The sequence below is a fragment of the Corvus cornix genome, chromosome 5, assembly GCF_000738735.6.
Source record: "Corvus cornix cornix isolate S_Up_H32 chromosome 5, ASM73873v5, whole genome shotgun sequence".
Lineage (NCBI taxonomy): Eukaryota > Metazoa > Chordata > Aves > Passeriformes > Corvidae > Corvus > Corvus cornix.
Window position 1 is genome coordinate 39133206 of NC_046335.1, and position 22546 is coordinate 39155751.

General features: G+C 49.7%; 1 protein-coding gene across 3 annotated transcripts in view; it reads left to right on the plus strand.

Moving 5' to 3' along the window:
- The first annotated feature begins 2789 nt into the window (after nucleotides 1-2789).
- CREB3L1 (cAMP responsive element binding protein 3 like 1) overlaps nucleotides 2790-22546 on the plus strand; it is a 45167-nt gene continuing 25410 nt past the window's right edge. For all 3 annotated transcript variants that reach the window (XM_039551745.1, XM_039551747.1, XM_039551746.1), the window contains exon 1: nucleotides 2790-2963. In XM_039551745.1, coding sequence (XP_039407679.1) covers nucleotides 2856-2963 — 108 coding nt within the window. In that variant the 5' untranslated portion in view covers nucleotides 2790-2855. The remainder of the gene's footprint in view (nucleotides 2964-22546) is intronic.

Here is a 22546-nt window from a genome sequence, read left to right on the forward strand (position 1 = left end):
TATGATGAGAGACTTGCAGTTCTCACTCCATGGGCATAAGGGCAAGCAGTGGAAGCAGGACCAGGCAGAATGGAGCACAGGAGAGCAGGATCCCTTTCTTATGAGAAATAGACTGATGATTCACTTCTCAGCAGTGATAAAATTAGCTTGGTTGATCATATATGTGCATTTGCAGTACCAAATATTGTGAGGCCAGGAAGCCTTACCTGTTGTCAGTTTGACTTGTTCAGCCTGAACATACTTGATTGCTATTTCAATCTCCTGCTGTAATGAGATTGCACATAAATCTAAGTATAAAATCAGAGAAAACTGGGCTGAAAAGGAATTTGAACGATCATGTAATTCAGTCCCTGGCCCAAGGCTGCTTCCTGCTCTGCTGTATCCATGTCCCAAGAGATGGCTGCAGAACCTGGTTTTAAAGATGCTCTAGTAAGGGTGATGCACTGTTCAAGTGTTGCAAGTGCTGCAGTTGCCAGGCCTCTGCTTCAGCAGTGATGCTCAGCCTGTCCTTTTCTCCCCTCACTGCAGGCACCCCTGGCCAGCTGCAGCAGCTGAATTTTCTGAATTGCAATCACCTCCCCTCACCCATCAACAATTTACCTGTTTCCAGGTCTCTTCTGGAACACAAAACTGCTTGCCTACAAAATACCTCTCCTTTTTGGCTCCAGAGGGTCAGCAGCAACACTCTCTGACTACCTAGGTGACATTTCCATTGCCTTAAGTGAACTGCGCTCATGTCTGACAAAAGCAAAGTGTCCATTTCAAAACTCTACACAAGTGCTAGGGATGGGGGTCCCCATCAGAGCTCTCCAAGATGGGACAGAGCAGCTCTCCAGTTCAACACCAAAACAGGATATTTCTTACGATTCTTTCTTGCCTGCAAAGATGCAGCAGTGATAGGCGGAGAAGCTGCATCCAGGCAGTTACGCTCAGTACTAAAAGCACTGAATAGAAGCAGCGTTTCAGACCAGGCAATTTCATTTATTTTCTGAGATATTTTAATCTTCAGAATGGATTTCACAGCTCCTGTCCAACTGTGCCAAAGCATTTTCCCTTCAGAGCACAGACAAACAAGTGAGGTTTACTTTGCTTGACCTTTTCTGATGACACTGCCACCCATGCTGTGCAAACCGTCACTGACACCATCTGAGCTTCCTCAGCCTGAGGAATAAATACAGTGTGTGTCCTGAGAAGAGGCTTCCTTGTGTTAGCTTGGGTGAGGCACTGAACCAGAAACTCTTGGTTTCACCAGCGAGTCTTCATAGTTAGGGCAGCGATATCCAGGTTTGGTTAGTGGCAGGAGGTGAAGCTACCCCTGCTGTAGCTCTGTCCATGCTCTGTGACCCTGAGCTGTCACTCCATTGCAGGACTCAGTCCATCTACTCCTTGCAGCTGAGAACCCTGCTGACTGGGATGTTAAAGGAAAGATGTCTTACCCCTTGCTTGGAGACAGGTTTACTTCTTGCTGAAGGGTTTGGACATATTTCTTCTTCCTATCTTACAGTGGCAAAGGTTTTTGTGTTTTCCCCTTTAAACCCACTGGCATCCACATTAACAGAGAGGTTTCTTTACCATTCAGGAAGTAGGAACAGCATTATTTTCTCAGCACAACTCCATCCTGGCTGAATTTATGTCTCTGACCTTTTACCCAAAGGCTCTTTACACTTGACTGAAACATAAGGTAAAAGTAAATGTAACTGAAAGAGCTCATTGTGTGTGTAAGTATAAAGGCTTTTGTGTTCAGGATGTGGCTGCTTGTGCAACCAGTAGCCAAAGAGCACCTTGGGTTGTGCTGTTAGTTCTGACACCCATGGAGAAAGTGGAGCAAGAACCTGGATGGATGAAAACCCCGTGTCCAGTTCAAGCACAGGCTCCAGACAGCTCCAAATCAGCACTTTTTTGCCAGGACTCTCACAGCTGGCAACTTCCAGCCAGGGTTCCTCCAGGAGAGATGCACTGCTGTCTTTGGGGTTTTTTCTCCAGATGCTTGTGACCAAGAAAGCCCCTCCTTGGAGCTGGGGCTCCAGTCTGTTCTCTGGGGAGCCATGAAAGCAGGGACAGATTAATAAAACACCACGACTTCTTCAACGGGATTATTATAAGTGGTTTTCCTGAGTATTGGTTGGAGTAATGATCAGAGAAGACAGGGAGATCCGTAATCCTATTTATCTTAAACCATATAATCTTCCTGAAGCCCTTAAATGGTGCCCAACTCTTTAATTACAGAGTAGCCACATGTGCTGCTTCAGACAGGCCTACCTGAAAGCCCGCTGCGGGGAGTGGGGCAAGGAGGCCTCCCTACCGGCTGCCCTTCAGGCTCCGACCCCGCGGAATGCCCATCTTTCCCGGCGCTGCTCCCCGAGGGATGCAGAGGAGCCACCAAAGCCGGGCGGCCGGCTGCTGGAAGGAGGATTTGTTCAGTTCGTCAAACTGACACGGCTCTGCCGGGGACCAGCAGCGCCCTCGGGTCCCTCCGCAGCGCCGGGAAGAGCGAGGGAGCCCCGGGCAGCCCCGAGCAGCCGCCGACCTCGCACCCCCAACCCCGCCCTGCGAGGGCTGCCCGGGAGGCGGGGGCGCTGCCTCGAAGGGGTGTCTGCGCGGGAAGTCCCGCCCCGGCGGCTCCCGGAGAGCGGCGGGGGCGTGCCGCGGCCGCCCGCCGGCCCCTCGGCAGCGGGGCACTGACAGCCGCCCCGAGCGGCACCGGCGCGGCGCTCCGCTCCCGTGCCCGCCCGGCGGTCGCTGCCGCCCCGCCGCCCATGGACCGCCGCCGCCGGGGGGCGGGCGGGAGCGTGCGGCCGCAGTGAGCCCGGCCGGCCGAGCGCGGGGGGCGGCCGAGCCCCGGCGCCGCGGGCACCATGGACAGTATCCTGGAGCCCTTCCCCGCCGAGCGGCTCTTCCCCGCCGCCGGCACCGGCTTCCTCGACTTCGGCGACTTCAGCGAGGCGGACTTCCTCAGCAATGTGGTAAGGGACCGCCGGCAGCACCCCAGCTCCGGCGGGCCGGCGCCTGCAGCGGGACGGGACACGGCGGCGGGCTCTCCTCGGTCCCCGCCCCGCCCCGCCTGCCCCGGGGTGCCCCGGAGATGCTGGTGGCCGGGTGTCCGCCGTCGCACACGGCCAGCGCCCCCCTGAACCGGCCCTGCCGCTGTTGCCCCGAGGAGACCCCGCCGGGGAATCTCAGGGCTGTTCTGCACTACGGTTTTATGAGCCTGATGGCTGGGGAGACGTGTGCGGTGCCAGGCGGGGACTGTAGACCTGCCGTGTGTGAGCTCGGGAAGCACCGGAGGCACGGCCGGTTGCCGTCGGGAGAGCCTTGGGCTCAGTGTCTCCACTCTCCTTTGCCTGTAACTTTTCCTCTGAGTGGTATTTGGGAGATGAAGCATCTGCCGCTTGGCGCTTAGGCTGGGCTGATTTACTTTGGAGAGAAGGGTGAGGGGGAAGAGTGACTTGGGAGGAAAATGTGTTGCCAGTCTCAAGAAACCAAAGGGGCATTGTTCACCTCTAGGGAAACTGCCCAGCCTCTCCCGGGAGTCAGGCGAGTCCTCAGTCCAGCAGCTCTCCCTGAGAGCAAGCACAGACTCTTTGCTCTACAAGCCCGAGCTTTCTATGGGAGTTTGTGCTGCGGATCCTGCAGCCCCTCTGCCAGGCAGGACCCAGCCCTGAAGCTGAAGTGGGAAGGGCCCTACCCCAGAGGTGGTTTCGAGCGAGGGTATCCGGCGCTGGGCAGCGGGGCACTGCCCGAACGCGAGGCTCTGCCGGCCTCTGAGCGGCTGCAGCCGTGGGACAGTGTGCCTGCCCCGGACAGAGATCTGAACAATGGCTTGTTACTCCCCTTTCACAGTACTGGCACCTCCCGCGTTCCCGGTGTAGCATTGTGAGCGTCTCTGAGGACTACCCTTGCAGTGGGAGCATGGAACAGGGAGAGGGTGAATCCACTTACGCTTTGCTACGCAAAAGATATCTAAAGCCTTTTATGCTGCCTCCTTTGTGAGGAAGACAGTAGAGATGCAAAATTTGCATAAATATTAAGTGCACTGCACCAAGCAGAGGCACACATAGTCTGGAAAAGAGATTATGCAGGCAGCCCCATCTCTCAGAGATCTTGCCAGCTCCTAATTTCTGAGATACCACTGTGCCTCAAGGACTGATTCCACTGGGCTCTACCAGAGGCAACAGAGTCCGGCAGTGTTCAGGCAGACCTTCCAATGGCACATCACCCCAAGACTGAGCGCTCGCCTTGCCTGCCCATATCTGGGAGACCTGTTGCTAGGAGTTTTGTGCTTTCCCTAATTCTGTACACATTCAGTGTGGATGAAGCTATGCTGGTAGGAAGTGCTTTATGCCAAGATCATTTATTCCTTTATCAAAATGAAAATAGTATGTATTGGCACCAGCCCCTTTACCCAGATGCAACATGGGCTGCAGTCAGAAGTCAGGGAACCCCTAACCAATATAGGTGATGCCTTTTAATAGTTAAACACAACTTCTGCCTGCAAGCAGACCCTGTGAAAAAGAAGCTTTTGTGTAAGAGTGCCATCTGGTGCCACCTGCCAGGACAGTGTGTTTAAAGTGTGTGGTGGCCATGGGCAGGCTGGCTCTGTCCTGCCTCGTTTAAATGGCTTTTCTGCTTGGAGAGCTGCTTCTGGAGGCAGCTTGCCCTTGTCTTCTCATTAACTACGTTGCAGTGACTCAGGCATCGTTGTGCTTAGCTGAGAGCAGAAAGGCTCTTTTTTAAAGGCTTTTTTTTTTTTTCCCCTGTGGATTTTTTCCCCAACTGCCAGCACCACAAACTTCTGCTGGAGTGAGAGAGTCAAGCTGAAACCTTCTTTTCCTGCAGATGATACATATAAGAGATTCTGTAGCCACTTCTCGCCTACCAAACCTGTTGCTGGTACAAGAGCCAGAACATAATACATCAACCCTCTTTGTTCTCGCTCTGCATGACAATGGGGAGGATGGAAGAAATGAACTTGGATTTTCTTATAAAATCCAGCAAATCTCCTGGGATCTTGAAATGCGTGGAGAAGTTCTTTTTACATAGAACTGTGCAAAGCATCACCGTGCACAATAGCTCACAAAGTTGCCAGTGCCTTTGCTTCAAAGATTGGCAAACTTTTCCAGATATTGTTCAGCAGGCATTTTTCTTAAAACAGGCCAGGAATTTTGGCCATAAAATGTCAGTATGGAACTTTTCCTGAGTATGATTTCCTCTTCAGAAAGGAAGCAGAAAGAAGAGATGGATGAACCTTACTGCAGGGTCTGTGCTCCTTTGGGGCAAGAATTGCCTGTGTCTACTCTCTTTTCCTCAACCTTGACAGTCCTAATGAGTCATCTTGGTCTTTAAAAAATGGTTCTCTGTATTGTTCATCTGAAGCTGTGACAAAGAATTAATTAAAGCACATCTGTAGATGCATCTTTGTAAAGGCCTGTGTGCTTGCAACAGAAAAAAAATTGAAGTGTGGGGGCTGCCATTCAGAGACATTTGCCCAGGTTGTAGGAATAGGTTGACAGAAACCTCATGAAATTCTGCAAAAACAAATCCTGACTCCTGCCCTGGGATGGATGGATGGATGGATGGATGTACTGAGCCACCAGGGGTCATGGGCCACTGGTGCGCCCTGGTAGCAAAGGTAGCTAGGAGCAGGAATGAGGTGGTGGATAGACACAGGGAAGTGATTATCCCCTTTTTCTTGAGAATCATAAAACTGTGTCTGAGATACAGTGTCCAGTTATGGGCTGCCTGATACCAGAAAGACATGATAAATCTGAGTGCATCAAGGGGATTGTCACCAAGGTAACTGGGAGATGGATAATTTCTCCTGTGAGGAGTAGCTGAGGGAGTTGACTTCCTCAGCTGGAGAAGAGGCAGCTCCAGGAGGACCTAGGAGAAGCCTACCTGCACAGCTGAGGAAGTTACTGAGAAGATGGAGCCAGGGTCTTTCATAAGTGCATGGCAGGAGGGTGAGTGGTCATAAATTGGAACGGGGGAGGTTTAGACTGGGTATAAGGAACTAATTTATCACTGTGAGGATTTGGGGGGTTTTTTGAAAATCTTACAGGAGTGGTATCTGCTTGTTGATTGGAGGGAAAATCTCCAAAGGACACAAAATGCCTCTCTTCACTTAGCTTCTGCTAACCAGGCTTACATAGGATGGCTGCTAACAGCACTGTCAGTCTCCTTTTGCTCAAGAGGCCACATACTGCTCTTGAACTTAGGCAACTTTGCTCATCTTTTTTTCCCAGAAGGACCTACCATACATGAAGCTAATCCTTCATGCAGTGCCTGTTTATCAATTTCACCCATTTGAGTCCTGCCCAGTCCACCATTTCTGATCATTTCTGCAAGCAGCCATCTACTTGCTTATGGTCTCTTACAACTACACTCAGAGAGCTCTTACTTTCTCGTTCAGCTCTTATCAGTGCTGTGAAACTCTTCAAAAGACTTATCTTTTGAGTCAGATTCACCACTGTGCTTCACTGGGTTTGTGACACTGGTGTCAGAATGAAGCCAGAATAAACCAACCAAACAGGAGTCATGTGTTTCTTTTTAACCCAGTAGCCCAGTGGGTTTGTTTCTTCCCTCTGTTTCTGTGTTTTATAGTGCAAAAAAGACCTTCAAAGATGACTTTTGATATTTACATAAACACAGCTTTATTTTGACTCTGTGCTTTTCAAAGCATATACTTCACCTCCTTTAAGAGACATCAAGGCAAGAAAATAACCCGCATGCTTGCTCAGGTCTCCACTGTTAGAAGCTGCAGAATGGCTGTTCAGGCTGCCTCAGGAGAGCTAACCCAGCTCCTCTGGGGAATGCACAGTAACACACTCTTTTACTGTGTGATCCTGTATGCCCAGGCAATATGACAGTTGGCATTTTCTGGAGCCTACAAAGGGACAGCAGAAGGGGAGAAGAACTGCTTGTCTCTGAGGTTTGCTCCTTGAGTGCAAACTGGATGTTGGGCTTACTGTGTGCTCTTTCCTTCAATATGTCCTGGTCTGCAGGAGGAAGAGAGTGGCAGAACTGTATGTAGAGAGCTGGCTGAGAGTGGTGCTGGTGAAACTCATAGGGGAAGCTTCCCCTGAAGATGAAGAGAGGCTATTTACCATGGATGACTGTCACACTCACAGGAAGCCTGTACACACTTTTATTCCTCTTATGCCTACTACAGGGACATAAATAGCACTTAAGTGGTGCTTAGGTGTTGGACTGACCTTTGGTTTGAGTGAGTTTCATGCTCTGTAAACTCCCTCTCACCATCTCAGTGCACAGTGAGGATGGAGAGCTCAGGCAGATTTGGTCACCCACTTCATATCCCTTGCAGTTGCTAGACAGGGGAGCTCTGCTGTAACGGGAGGCTGGGTCTCCAGGACTGATGGTAAATCTCTCATTGGGACACATGCAGCAAGCATTTTGGCCCTCTATTCCCATGCCTGGTAAAATTTGGTCAGTAACACATTTATGGTTAGTCTGCCAAGTACTGGATATGGAGAAGCTATTTTCTTTAAATTTTAGTTGGAACTTGCCAGCCAGATTCCTGTAGGGTCTGGAGCAGAGACCTGATAGGGCCATCAGACCTGTCCTGATGGAAATGAATCCTAAGATAGTAGTTCCCATGTCTTTCTATCTCATTAGTCTCTTTGGATCCATCTCATGGTTTCTCCACTTCATGTCCCTGCTGCTCCTTACTGTCTCATGGTGGGACTTACACTTGCAGAAGTGCTAGCAGCAGGATGAAACCAGAGCTGAACATGGGTCCATGGGTCTCTGAGTCTGGGTCTCTGAGCATCATCGCCACCAGGAAAAATGTTTCCCTTTTGGTAACGAAGAGGGAAAGAGACTTGAACTTCATTTAGAAGACTCTAGGTCAATACTTTGTCCAGAGACTGTGGATCATTTGTGTGTCTTACCTGCCAGGAAATTTATAAACATTTGGGATACTCTTCCTAAATAAACACATTCATCTGTTGGACAACTGCCTGCATGTGCTGGGAACCCATTGTCCTAAGTTATCATCTCAGCCAAAGTGGTAGAACCCGTTAACTGTGCTCTTGGGCCAGAAATAGGACAGAGGCTGCAACTTAGAGCAGGAGTGCAGGAAGGCATATGTCTAAAACAGGGTTAATCACTGGAGACAGAGCCATCATCTTGGTGGGGAGAAGCAGGAAGGTCTTTAGTGAAGTGCTTGCAGAGTAAACAAAGGGAGGGTTTGGCAGGAGATGGAAGTACATCTGTGCACACAGTCCACTCCCACCGAGGGAGGGTGTCAGCAGCACCAGCTGGGAGTGCTGGGGTTTTGTACTGCTCAGGCCATGTCTGCCAGGTGATCCTCATCCCCTCTGGCATAAGGCAGCCATTCAATGCCACCACCACTTTCAGAGAAGGACAAACCTGGGGTCTCATTTGTATAGATCAGACTGTAGAAAACCTCTAAGGTCCACTGTACCTCCTCCTGGTACCAGTACAAGTGGCCAAGCTTGTTCTGTATGGTGGCTTCAGAAGTGGTGGCTCCTGAACTTAATGAAATGTGTTGTGTTCATCAATGCAAAATGTCTTCTGCTACCCAGAAGCTCATCTGATACTGCACTGGTCCATCCCATGCTGCTCTGGTCTCATCCATGACTGGTGCTGTGCTGGTCCCATTGGTGCTGTACTGTTCTGCTAAAGCCTGAAATGGAGCTGTCTCTGGTAGAGCAGGGATTAGGAAAGAAGAGCATTTTCTGAAGCAACCCCTTAAAGGGGAATTTAGAACTAGGGATTTCATAGCCACAGTTGTAGCTGAGCTATTTAAAATATGGCCAGGCTGACACTTCTGTGACTTACTGCTGTGTTTCCTCTGAGAAACATTATTCCTGTGCTTGCTCCCTTTTTCTCTAAGCATTTCTCCATAGGTTTTAAGGTAGTATTTAATTAGCATTTATTAATTACTTATTTACTATTTAAAGAATTCTCAGTGTTAAAGGAAGCAAATGAAAATCCTTAACTCTCTGGAGCTCTCTCTGGGACAGTCACGTGGGAGATTCTCTGCGCATAACCACAGGCAGGAATGTTCTTGATAGAGCAATTTGATTCTCAAGACTCACTTGTACCAGTGCATTTCAAGGAAGGGATGAGTCAACCCACTAAAGCTTATGCATCCTTGTCCAGTTGTGGACAGACTGTAAGAAACCAGATGGTTCACAAAAGCCAGTTGGTGACTGTCCTTGCTGCAGAGTTACAGGAAAACAGGTAAGGCAGCAGCAATGAAGCAAACCATTACAGCTCACCTAAGAAATGCCCAAAACCTGTCTCTTGGCCTAATTTGGCTCAGAGATTTCTCAGGGAAATTCCAGGTCTGTGCAGCAAGGTACAATGCAGTCACCTATGCTTCACAGGCAACCTTGTGGCCAGCATTGTTCTTCTTCAGGAGGAGCCAAGTGTGTTAGGTCCTCAACTTCAAGCCAGTCTTAGTCCTGGGATTACTACATCCTAACAATCCCAGCTTTCTGCCAGGGACTGTATTTACACATCTGAACTGCTGGGACTTCAAGTCTCCGCATGGGAGATGAGAAGTGAGAACAAGGGTGGAACCAAAGCCACGTTTCTCAGCTGATCCCCATGCTGGCACCATCTTTGTCCCGCTGCAGCAGGTGACTTCTGTGCGAGCACCCTCAATGTAGTTTGGTATCCTCTGACTGAAATCATCGATCCAGTTTTCAGCCTGGCACTAGGACAGAGTAGGTGCTTGCATGGAGCTCTTCTCTTACTTTTTCCTCTATCTGGAGCTTAACTTGTGTTGTAAGTTGCTAGGTGTTTCCTTGGGTTGGTGTCTGCATGTTTTGCAACGTTCCTCAGAGCAGAAATAGCTGAAAGGTTGTGAAGAGCCAAGGGCATGGCCAGAGTGGCAGGGGACTGCAGGTAGCATGCTGAAAGGCAGGCTGTGTCTTTCAACCCAGTTGTTCCCTGCAGCTGCCATGCAGTATTTACATCTATCTAACTTATTTCCAGCTGCTCAAGAAAACAAATTTTACTTCTGCTTTCCTGTAGGGTTACATCATTCAAAGTTTTCCTTTCCTGTAGTTTCCTGAGCTGACCTGAACACTCCAGCCTTATCCTCTCGCCCACCCCTTTCTGACTTCTTTACCTACCTTCTTTTCTCTCTCTTTGTATCTCTCCTTTGACTTTTAGTTTCTTAAACCTGTCCAGGGCTATCTGCCTTTGAAATCATGTGGTGCTGCTCTGGTCTGGTCTGTGTCCAAGTGATAGATGCTTGACACTGATCTTGAGACATTGATTAGCCAGAACAAGATCTCATGAAGGTTAGAAGTGCACATATTGACAAACTCTTTCACTCCTTTCTTTCTTGTCCTATTTTATCTTCTCACTTTCTAAGACTGCTGAAATTCCCCATACAGCACTATGCAAGGCTATTCTCCCTGAAACTAGTATGTAATCTAAACCAGTACTGGAGTAATTACTACCATCTTTAGAGCTCAAAGGTGATGCCTTATGTGAGGTCATTTATTACGATCACTGTTCAGGCTGTTCCAGAGGAAATTCACCCCTGACTACCTCAGCGAAGTTGCTTTTGGCTTCTTTACACTGTGACTTTGTCTTGATTAGGAAAAATGTTCATTTAGGTCAGTCTGGCTGACCTGATTAGCAAAGCCTGCTCAAAATGCAGTTAGCATTTTTTCTAGAATAGATGCAAAACATACTGCATTCAGCTGAGCAATCTGTGTCAGGAGTTCCCCTGCAACAGGAATGTCAGGGCTCCCTTGGGAGGAACCTGGCAGCTAAGGCTGGAGGAATACTACAACTTGGGCCTGACACCGTGTTACACAGGAGGGAACTGGATGTTACACTGGTTGTGGACATTCCTGTTGGATTGTCAGCATCCCTCCTGCAGGTGAGCTTTCTTAGACCAATGCCCAAACAACATCCCCCATGCTGACTCCCCACCAGAGTGTCATGGGGTCACTGGCTCCTCCTCTCAATGGCATGGCATGTCCAGGGGGAGCATTGTAGCTCAAGAATAACTCATCTCTGCTGTTCGAGGCACAGGGGATCCACCATGAGAACCTGCTCCTGGCTCTGCAATATTTGCAGCCCTCTTTCTACTTGGAGGAGAGCTGTCCCTTCCAGAAGAGAAAGAGGTAGAGGGAGACCAGGATGAAGAAGAGGACCCAGTTCCAGAGCATCAAGAGTTAATTGTTGCATGCCAGAGCAGCTTGATGTTAAATGAGTCTGATAAATTCATGACAGTTGAAGGAAGGAGCTGGGCAGGTGCTTTTGGCTAAGCTTACTGCTGTCCCGGGGGGAGGGACTGCAAGCCAGGCAGCTCAGGGAGGAGGAAACCAGCTCTGACATTTGTAAAGACTGTTGATGGAAGGTTTCTTTCAAAGACTTTTCAGTCTCTCAATCTGAGAGTTCTTTGCCCAGGGACTGCTGGAAATGTGGCTCGTCTTTCCAAGCAAATGTGGCAGACTCTCTGAGTTGATGAGGTGCTGTTGAGCCACAAATACTGAATTGCCAATTGAATGATGTTGGGTTTGTTTTTGTTATGTTGTTCCTGTCTTTATGGACAGTGGTGCAGTGAGGTTGTTGGGAATGGGAGAACTGTATTTTAGTCTCAGCTCTGCCAGTTTCTTAGTGTGTGATCCTCAGGGTGTCACTTGCAGTGATGCAGCTTTTGCTCACTGTAAAAAACTGCACATCCTTATTCTTACTGAAAAGGAGCAGTGTCATCAATGGGTGAAGCAGATTAACAAAAACTAAGACTGGAGTGAAGTTTTGCTAGTAAGTATCTGCCAGGAAAGGTTCATAGGAGCTATTACTTTGCTTCCCTGATTGGACTCTTTTTGAATGACTTTGCAGCTATACATGATATTTGCCACATTTTCAGTTTGGCTGATCTATTCTCCACTGAAATCCCAGCTACCCTTCACCCCTCTCCTGTTCCTTATCCCTGTGGACTGCACGTGTCTCACTCTGACCTCAGATACTTCAAGCTAATCCAGAGTAATCTTTCTGTGTCAGTATGAATGACTGTTGGTCAGCAACAGGATTTAAACTAAAGTACTTTTGGCCCATGCTGTTGCTGGCTTGACCACTGTGGGCCTTACTGAAAACCAAACAATTTGTGCTTTATAAATCCAGTGAATGGGCTGTACTCATACCTCATCCTCCACTGTACAACCAAATCCTGGCTCGGGCACAAAACCCATCTTCTCCCTCAGTTTGGTGCAACTTGCTGAGAGCACCCTGTTACATTTTTGCCCCAAACTGCTGCATGGTCAGTGCTGGGCTGAGTTCCCAGGCTCCCAAACTATGTCTCTGCTGGTCTGTAAATGAGAAGGAGGTAACAAGCTGAAAATACCAGAATGTCATGGCTTTGTCAGTCACTAGCAGGACATTCAAGACCCATGTCAGTCCCTCCTGCTGCTCAGTGCATGGTTTTGCACTTTCCCTTTCTTTGGAGGTGCCTTTTCTTTGCAGTAACTCTGTCTGGCCTGTTGTAAAGTTAGGATCACCATCATCCATTGGGAAGAGTGATGCAGAGGTTGCTTTTCCATCCTCTGATGCTTACCTCCTGCTCTTCAGGTTTTGTCAAATATAGTTGGCAGCAATCCAGCAGCTGGATTAGCAGTAATTAATGAGCAAATGGCCTGCAGCCCTTTTTCAGATCTGGCAAAGCACATACCTTTCTCTTTTTTCTTACATAGTTTTGAGCCCTTTTTTATCATGCTGGGAGAGAGCTGAGTAGCAGCAGATGCTGCTCTGGTCAATACTGGGGCTGAACAGATGCTGCTGCACTCCTTTCTTTGCTGATAATTAATACCAGGATGGCAGGTAGAGGCTGCTAGCTAGGACAGCAAAACTTCTTTCTCCCTCCCCTTGTAGCTGCAGCCATTGCGAGCAGTCAGTGGCAGCTGTAGGCAGCTGGGGTGAGCTGCAGCAGAGCAGGAGCAATGCTGATTTCTTAATTTTCTTGCATGCTTCAGGCTCCAGGGGAACAGCCCTTGCAGCCTCCTCCTTTGTGACCTGGAGCGGAAGTCCCAGGTGTGGTGAAGGCACACGTTACTGTGTCAAGCCCAGCAGCTACACAGTGTGGTGAGGTCACCCAGCAGCCTTGATACCTACAAGTAAGTGCCAGAGACCCATGTCCAGACCAGTTGCCCATCCACTAGTCTCAGATGGTTTTCTGATATTTGATGAAATTGAATTACACAGAGTTGTCAGAGGATTTATTTACTTACTCTGGGAAAGGGAAGAGTGAAGGACGCCAGAAGGGATGGAGAATAGGGAAAGAAAGAGGGAAGAAAAACCAAAGACGAGAGAGGTAGCTATGCAGTTAGCATTCCTGAGCCATCTGGACCTGTTGGCATGGCCCCATCTGGACGGGCTCACGTGTTCATCCACTGCATGATGTAATCTTCATTGTCCAGCATTTAATTTTTCTCCTTGTGCTGGATGGCCTCATATCTAGTGCACGTCTGGAGCGGGCATTTTGATTTCCTGTTGCTATTTGTGGACTTTTCCTGGCTGATCTTCAAGAGCAGCTCAGGCGGTTTGCATTCCTCAGGCAGAAGCAGCAATGCCACCCTGCCGGTGGGAGTGGAGGCCAGCTGCAGCCAGCCTGCCAGCCTGGGAGAGGCAGCCCCACATGGGGAGCCAGCTGTGGTTTGCACCGTGCTGCAGCTGGAGAGAGAGTGACACCTCTGCCTGGTGCTTGGACCGCGGCAGCTGAGCTCCGGAGCTGGCTCAGCCTTCAACACCAGCACAGAGAGGGCTGGCAGGACCACTGTTCCCGGATGCTGGTGGGCTTCCCTGCCCTGCTGGATCTTGCAGCAGAACAGGAGGAAGGAGAGTTTTACTTGACCCAAGACCTATCCTTCCCTTTGGTAGATGTGAGTAAAAAGCAACTGATGATCTCAGTCCCTCTTCTTTATAAATGCCAGCACCAGAGAACACCAGGCCTCTCGGCTGCCCTGTGAAGCAGGCGGGCTTCCCAGCACATAGGAAGGGAGGCTGGGAAGGACCTGGTCTGACATTGCCAAGTGCCCACTCTTGATAGTGGAAGGCCTGTCATCTCCTTCCCTCCGTCACTCAGTGCCATTTGCAGTAGGCAGTGCAGTCTAGTCAGAAGGATTCAGTCAGGTTCCCACCATGTTCTGTGGGAGACAGCCATGCCTCACCAAGATGAGCCATCTCTTTTTTTCTTGTGAAAATGAAGAAATGAAGAAGATTTGTATGTCTGCCTCCATAAGAGCACACTATTTGAAGGTCTTTAAGTCACAGGAGCCGCATAGGAGCCAAACAGCCTTCTTCACTACATAAACTCAATGTGTAGAGGGGCAAACAGTTGAGCCATAGGTCCCCTCCTGCTTTTAGAATCAGAGCAATTCCCATCCTCCTGCATGGTTGGGAAAGTCTGAGATGCTCAGAGGATGAAGATGGGATTTCTCTACCATGTACCACTGCTGCAAGCAAACCTCAAACCCAGCAATGAGGCCTGCTTCAGATTATGCCATTCTCCACTCTGACTCAATATGTGGGTAGCCGTGTGATGATACATTAGGCAACAGTTTGACCTGAGCATCCAGTACTCCCTCCCTCACAATGCCTCATCCTGCCCACATGCCTGCCTCCCTTAGCTTTGTTTCCTCCAGGGGCTTGGGAATGGGGAAATTGAGTGCAGTGACCCCAGGGAGCAAAATTATTTTCAGTGGAGAATCCTACTGCCTGGTTCAGAAGTCGTCTTGTTTGCATGCAAAGGGAGCGGGGCTTTGCTTTCATAATAACCCAGGGACAGCCTGTCCACCAGGGAAGGACTCCCTGGAACCACAGAGCTGAGCTTTTCCACCCAGCTCAGCTCTGTTGAGTGAGAGAGTAGCTCTGGAAAACGATGGCCTCTTTTAAAACCAATTGGCAAAACTCTTGCATCTCTCCTGGGAACTGGCCAGGGATTCTGAGTCACTGCTTGAGTGGGTTGTGGCCAAGGTAGTCGTACCCAAGATATTAAGTGAGAGAGGAGAGATCCACCCAGGAGTGCCAGCAGAAATAGTCATGACCGTAATTAATAATAATATAATGATGAAAAGATTCAGAAATGCACTGCCCACTCCAAAAATAAAGTTTGAGGACAACTCAAATGTTGTAAAGAAAAGAGAGGAAAGAGCCGAGAAAGACCGCCAAAGCCTGCATGTCAGCTGCAATGCAAAGGAGTCCCGTCCAGCTGGCCTGGGTTCAAAGAGCTCCTATTGTCCAACTGCATTTCCAAGACACCATTCAAAACTTTCAGAAAATGAACCCAAGATGCAGGGTGAGATTTATCACACAATAAAGGCAAGCCAGATGTGTGCACCCTTTCGGAGAGAGGAGGAAGGCGAAGGAGGAGCGAAGCAGGGGAGTATCAAGCAGCAGAGGCATGAGGGAAGGGTTGGCATGAGAAGGCCTGGTGCTGTGAGGATCCAGGCAGGAGCAGGGGACTGCATCTGTGCTGGGACACATACTGGGCACTTGTGAAGGGTTTCCTGTATATCGAGAACACCATACTTGGGAAAATTCACTTAGCATCAAGGTTAAGGGACAAAAGGGGAAGATCTCACTGATGCTTTTTTTCTTTTGTTGCACATAAAACCATGATGGATACTCAGAGGTTGGTTCTTGTCCTGAATTCTATATCTGCAAAATAAGGCCCGGTCTGAAAGGATGTCCAGAAGCCAAACCACTGTAGATTTTATCTTGATTTTCTAAGGCTCACAGTCTTCATTATCGCTTTGCAGCACTGGCCACCATGGCAGGGCTGTAACTTCTTTTCCCACAGGAATCACTCACTTCCACCTGTGATTTGATTATGTTAAAATCTATTTAACATAATCAAATAATAATAAAAGCAATTAATTACACAGAAAGATAATTTAATCTTTGAATATGCTGCTAACATGGAGTTACATGACTACAACCTGCCATCATTAGATAGCTCCTCAACTTCTCCCTGCTTGCAGAACAGCCCAGCAGTGGATGTGGTATGGCCATGCCATAACACACTCCATAGATTAAAAGGTGACTTGGATTTGTTCTCAGGAAAATCTCTGGTAGCGAGGACTTGTTCATCCAAGAGCAAAAAGCCTGAGAAAACATTTTGGAGGCTTAAGCTAGAAAGTCCCTCTTTGCAATGACTCATTTGTTTGGTGACTATTTCTCGTCTACAACGGTTGTTTTTTGGTCGTTTTTGGGGTTTTTTTTGAAAGGGCTGGATTTATCTGGAGCCTTTAAACTGAGCTCAGTTGCAGATGACAAATTTGAAGCAGGAGGCTCTCAGCTCTGTAAGGAACCATATTTGATTACCAGAGTGGTTCCTCTAAGCCCTAAAACCCATGAGGCCATCCATCATCTCCCTTGTCCAGGGATGTCCAGAAAATGGATTCCCAAATCCACCAGCTTCTGCAGAGACCACTCCAACGTTGGGGTGCAGATGTCTGCTTGATCTAAGACACAGGAGCTTTCACAGCAGGAGTTCAGGGCATAATAGGTTTCCTGGCTTCAAAGGAGCATGGGATCTTTGCTTCTCAGAAGCTTCTGCATTACTTGGTACATGATACCATGCATCTTCACATTTCAACTTCTTTTTACCGGTTACAGGGTCCTCGACTGCTGGGTCTTGTTGTGGAGAAGTCCAGCCTGAAGAAGGGATAGCTGGAGAGCCAGGTTTTGGGAAAGGGTTTTCATAGGCTTCCTTTTCTCCTTCAGCTGTGATTTTCATCCCATGGTTGAAGTGACTGCCTGATCTCTGACCAGTCAGATATCCATCCTTATCTTTGGAAATGCAGGCCTTTCACCCCTGGTTCACCAGCATCACATCTTCATTCTACCCCGGGATGGTGTTAATCCAGGCTACCCCAGTAGTGATGAACAGTCTGAGAGGTGTTACTGCTCTTTGCAGCCTAGGAAGGATTTCCCCATTCTCAAGAGACTCTGGTTTTTGCAGCTCCACTGCTGAGGTAAAAATGATACCCTCAGCATTGGAGCTCAAGTTTAATTTCCTATCTGCTGCTTAGGGCACAGATTTTCCACTGAGATATTGGCAGAAGGTCAGAAATCTACATTCCAAGTTGAATTGCTTTGAAAACTGTCCTGGTGCAGGACCCTGTTCAGTCTGCTGCTTGCAAAACCCAACTCTTGCCCAGCCTGGCCACTGAAGAGAGTCCCAGCTCTTGCTCTCTCAAGATTTTGCATGAAAATCCCTCACATCCTTGAGTAACAAATCAGCTGGCCCAGACTTAGTTGCTCTGTGAAATGCCCTTTACAAAGGCCCAAGGAATGAAAGCCACCAGTAACATTTGGTATTAGCTACATGCCTCAGCTTTTGGACTTGAACAGAGTACAGCTCTTCCTCTTTCAAGGCCTGCTTTTCTTTATCAGTCTCCAGGGACCTGCCAGGGGACAAAATGTGAATTATCTCTGATTTTGCTCTCTGAGCACTAAAGAGAAACAGTTTCAATGAGACAAATGAAGATGATTGTAAAGATAATTCAGACCTTTCCTCCTTTTCTGGTTATCTCCCAAAGCAGATTTCCTCTATCTCCCAGTGTGCCTTTCTTATTTCCTTCTTGCAAGATGCAGAAAAAAAGGCCCATAATGGCATGGGGCTGACAAGCTGTGTAAGAGCAGAGATCTGCCAACTCTGGCAGCTTCAACTCCATACTTGGCAGGGCCAGAAGCTTCCAAAAAAGATGGAAGAAATGGTGGAGTGGCATTTATTCCAGTTTATTTTGGTTCTTGAATAAATGTTCCCATCCCACTGAGTGGTGACCGGCTTGAGCAGTTGCACCTCTCTAATTTATTTTTAATTGTATTGAATGTTCATGCTGCATTTCATGTCTTTTGGTGATACTGTGACATGGTTTCACATCAGCATGGCAGTATAGTTCACAGAGAGTCACAGAGTATAAACCAGTATTTTCTTTAATTTGCCCTGCCTGCTCTCACTCCGTGCATCCCTTGCCATTAAGCAGAATTTTTCTCTAAACTTCCCAGGCAGACATACCACACGCAGTTAAATCCATGTAGGCTTTTCCAGGGTAGATGCACCTCTAGATTTGCAGGGCTGGACTAGGGATGCATCCCTTGGTTGTACAGACATGGCTATGGACACCCAGTTGTGTTCTGGCTGCTGTGCCTCTGTGGGGATTGAGGAGCGGTAGATGGGCTCTGCAAAGGGCACGCCTGGGTGGAGGCGGATCAGGTTAACATAGCAGACAGGGCCTTCCCAAAAATGATGGATTATATTTTCACACATAAGGACATAAAGTTCACATGAGCTCCCACCCCCAGATGCTACAGCAGCTGAAAGCCCTGTCATGGTGTGAGTTAGGGTGTCACTGGGAGCCTGCTCAAACGCAGCTGAGGCTGCCATGTTCACACAAACAGGCAAAGCACCAATCCAGCCAAGACAGCAGAGATCTGGGGACAGAGATGACAATACAGCTTCTCTCTCTAAGGGCTACTGCTCATGTGAAGTCTCTGCCTGGAGACTGACCTTGGCTTGGGAAGGAGCAAAGAAGAGGAAGGGACCCCTGCCAGTTTGCCCAGGGATACCTGCATTCCCATGGAGAACAGCTCCTACGCATCTCTGTTTGAACACAGCCCAGCTGCCACCACAATGGCTTAGAAATAAGGGCGGCTTTGTTTTGTAGCAAGCAGGTGTCTTCAGTTCTGCAAGCTCAAAAGAAGCCTAGAAGGACAAGTTTTTTATTTACCTTTCACAGACTCCTAGAAATTTACCCCAAATCTTCTGCCAAATCAGGGTTAAGAGCAGCCGATCCAAATGTTTCATCCCGAGAGGGTTGTGTCCAGTTCTGTGTATGGTTTAAGTCCTGCTCTAATTTTTTTTTTTTATCAGAGTCAGCTGCAAGGCAGTTGTAAGCCAAAGGAAATTTGGGACATTCATTGCATATGTAGCATACACACAGCAAAAGCATGCTGAAAAGCAGAGGCATTCCTTTTTATCCTCCAGAGTGCCACTGCTTGGAGAAGAGGTGCTCCTACCTCTGCAGAGTCAGCTAGTCTCATGCCAGGCAAACCATGTACTGTAGCTGCTTTCCACCCCAGGCCAGTGCAGCCCGTTTTGCCCAAGGGGAGGGTGCTATTTCCCCCTCCTCCCTGGTACATGCGTATCTGCTCTGAACCTGGCACCCACAGGGTGGGAGGGCACACAATAGCCACACCGCTGTGGGCACGCTGCGATGCCACTTGTCTTGTGAATCGCCTCAGCCTGGGTTCTGTGCTGTTTCACAGTCGTTCCCCTTGCAGGGCACTTCCAATTTCTCCTCCATCACCACTGCCCGTGGTGCTGTGTGCCGGCTGCTAATCCCATTCATGCTGAACACGCTAGTGCCAGCTGTGGAGACACCAGTGTCCATGACTTTAGCAGCACTCAAGTCCTCCGTTGGGGCCGCTGGGAAACCCAGTCACAGGCTAGCAGATTTCAACTTTCCACATACCTTTTACTCCCTTCTGTTTATTCTTTTAGGGGCAGAAGCATTGAAGTTAGACTTAACTCCGCTCTCTCCCTGCGCCTGGTGACTCCCAAGATTCTCCCCAGTGAACGGCAGGCTTGTGAACTCTGAGCTGGATATTACATGGCTGCAATCTCGGCCACGGAATTTCCATGCGGTCTGTGTTGTGCACATGCTTTTTAACAACATCACCCGCTCCGTCAGCTGACGGCTTTGTCCCCCCTGCCGGGGTTGTAGGGCAGGACGGGGGGAAACCACGAAGCCTTGCTTGCCTGCCAGGGAGGTTGCGGCAAGCCGCGGGAGCCGTGTGTGCCGAGGGGCTGTGGCGATGTCCCCGGGGCGCTCCCCTTCACGGCATCCCGGCCCGAGCAGGACCGGCCCGCGCCGCTCCGTCCTAACCCTGCACTCCTCCCGCGCGCCGCGCCGCTGGCAGCCGCCTCCTATTGGCCGCCTCCCGGCGGCGCGGGCCAATGGGCGGCCGCGGCTGCCGGCCGTTGGCAGCGCGCCGCGGCGACCGTTAAACCGCCGCCGCCGTCCCGCGCGGCCCGGGCAGCCCGCGCGCAGCCTGAGGGGCTGCGGCTCCTCGGCCGCCGCTCCCCGCCGCCCGCGCCGCTGCTGCGCCCGGCCTGGGCCCCGCGCCCGCCATCGCCCTCCCCCGGCTGTGCCTTGAGCCGCCGACGGTCCCTCCTAGGTCCTGTGGCGCCTAGCGCTGGAAATTGTAAATCCAGGCCCTTGGCACGGATGCGCGGTGGAAGGAGGTTTCCACAGCGAGTTGTGCCTGAGCCTTGCGGGGAGAAGAGCAGACTCAGGGGAGAGCTTATCACTCTCTACAAGTACCTGAAAGGAGGTTGTAGCCTGGTGGGGGTCAGCGTCTTTTCCAAGGCAACTGGAGACGGGATGAGAGGATGTAGTCTTAAACTGCAGGTTTAGGTTGAACATTAGCAAGAATTTATTCAGAAAAAGGGTGATTAGACATTGGAATGGACTGCCCAGAGAGGTGGTGGGAGTCAGCATCCCTGGAGGTGTTTGAGGAAAGACTGGCTGTGGAGTTTTAGTGCCATGTTCTGTTCCAGTTGACGTGGTGTTCAGGCATAGCTTAGACTCGATGATCTCAGAGGTCTTTTCCCACCTAAATGATTCTGTGATTCTACAATTCTACAGACAGCAGCAAATTCTGGGCCTAGTTCCAGATCAGGTTCAGTCAAACTCTGCCATCCTGGGGTGTCTGGAGTGTTTGGTCCACCATACCCCTAAGGCTGTGATGCTGAAAGAAATCACGGGTGACTTGGGTATTGATGCAGTGCCTGGGAAAGACAGGGGCACTGCTGCTCAGGATGCTGTCCTGCTGCTGGAGGGGAATGACAGTGGCATTCACAGGCAGTTTGGCCTTTGGTGCTTTGGCCATGCCATGCAGAGAAGCAGCAACAGCAAGGGGGTAGCAGGTCAGTGCCAAGCTGTCCAGGCACACCAGGGCCCTGGGCACACCAGACATGGAGCAGCAGAGACCTGTGATTTGTGAGATACAAAGGCAATACGGGTTCAGGATGGAGGAGCACCAGAGGGGTGGCAGCCAAGGGGTGGTTGGATGATCACTTGTGCCCCTTGGGGTGCACATGCACTGGCTGGCTGTGTGGAGAAGTGTGCACAGCATCTGTCCATCCTGCCTGAATCTTGTTAACACTGTTGAGAACTTCACTTTCATAAAGTCTGAAATTCACTGCATTTTAAAGAGAGGAGAAGGACTGTCTGGAGTGTATGGGCTCTTCTTTCCTGGAATGTAAAGAAAACCTCGGCTGTGCAGCTGGAGTGCAGGGGGCTTCATTCCTTAGTGAAAGCAGAGAAGGGAAATGCAGATGTCACAGCTGGGACAGGAGATTTATCTTGGCAAGCAAAGAGGAAAAAATTTTCAAAAAGAAAAGAGAAAACTCAGAAGAATCCCCTCCCCATCTTCACTGCCTGCCAGCACGAGCAGAACCTCCAACCTGCAAAGGCCTTTCGTCTCCTGGGCCTGGGCTGCTGCCCAGCTGGATTAGCCCCTCGCTGCTTTCTCTTTGGAGCAAGACCATTGTGGTGGGACAAGAGAGGCTGTGAGAACCAGGCTGATCCCGACGGGAGACTATGTCCAAACAACTCAGCTGGAGGTGGGAAGGGGAAAGTCACCAAGAATGGAAGCATGAAAGGGGAAAAGGAGGGACAGATGCAGCCAGGATGAGTACAGAGAAGTGGATCCTGGGGGAGGAAGTCATCACCTCCTCAGCCATGCATGGTACCCCTGGGCTACAAGAGTGCTATCTTAAGGCATCCCACATGCAACCGGGCAGGGGAGAAGGCTTAGTGCTTCAGTCTCTCCTTGGGGCCTCCAGAGTTCTAACACCAGCTCTGGGTGGGGGTATATGTAGAGCTTGCATTTGGATATCTGGATGCCTTACATTAGCTCCCAAGATAACTGTTGTACAACAGGAAAGGGTGTTTGAATGAGAAGTGCACGCACGCACATACAGTGTGCTATTTAGACAACCCTAAGCATGAGGTCAGGATGAAAACATGTGGTGAAAATATGTTTGGAAGAGTCAGTGCCTATGTCGATCACCAGGAGTGGGAGGGAGCAGAAGCCAGGAGCTGACAGATTCTCACTCTCTCCCCATGGCTGAGGTGGCCTCAGCCTGAGCAGATTCTGCTGTGGCACCAGAACAGGTTAAGGCTCTCTGTAGGGCCTAGAGATGCAATGGTTGTTGCCTCCCCATACGTGTGGACACTGGCTCATCCTCTTTGGGCGCTGCCTCCCTGTCCTCCTAGAATTTGAGGGGGATGGGCAGCCAGAAATCAGCCTTGGATCAGGAAATCCAGCATATCCTCGCCATTGCGTTTCTGTCCCTTGGCTGCCCCCACCCTGACCGCTCACTGGTAATACAGCTTTGGAAACACATCTCGTGCTATTTCTTGGCTTTGGAGCATAGTTAGAAGGAGAAGGAAGGAGGGTGTGAAAGGGAGGGGAAGATAACAGGAGCGAATAATGCAAAATGAGACTGTGCTGTGAGCTTTGTATC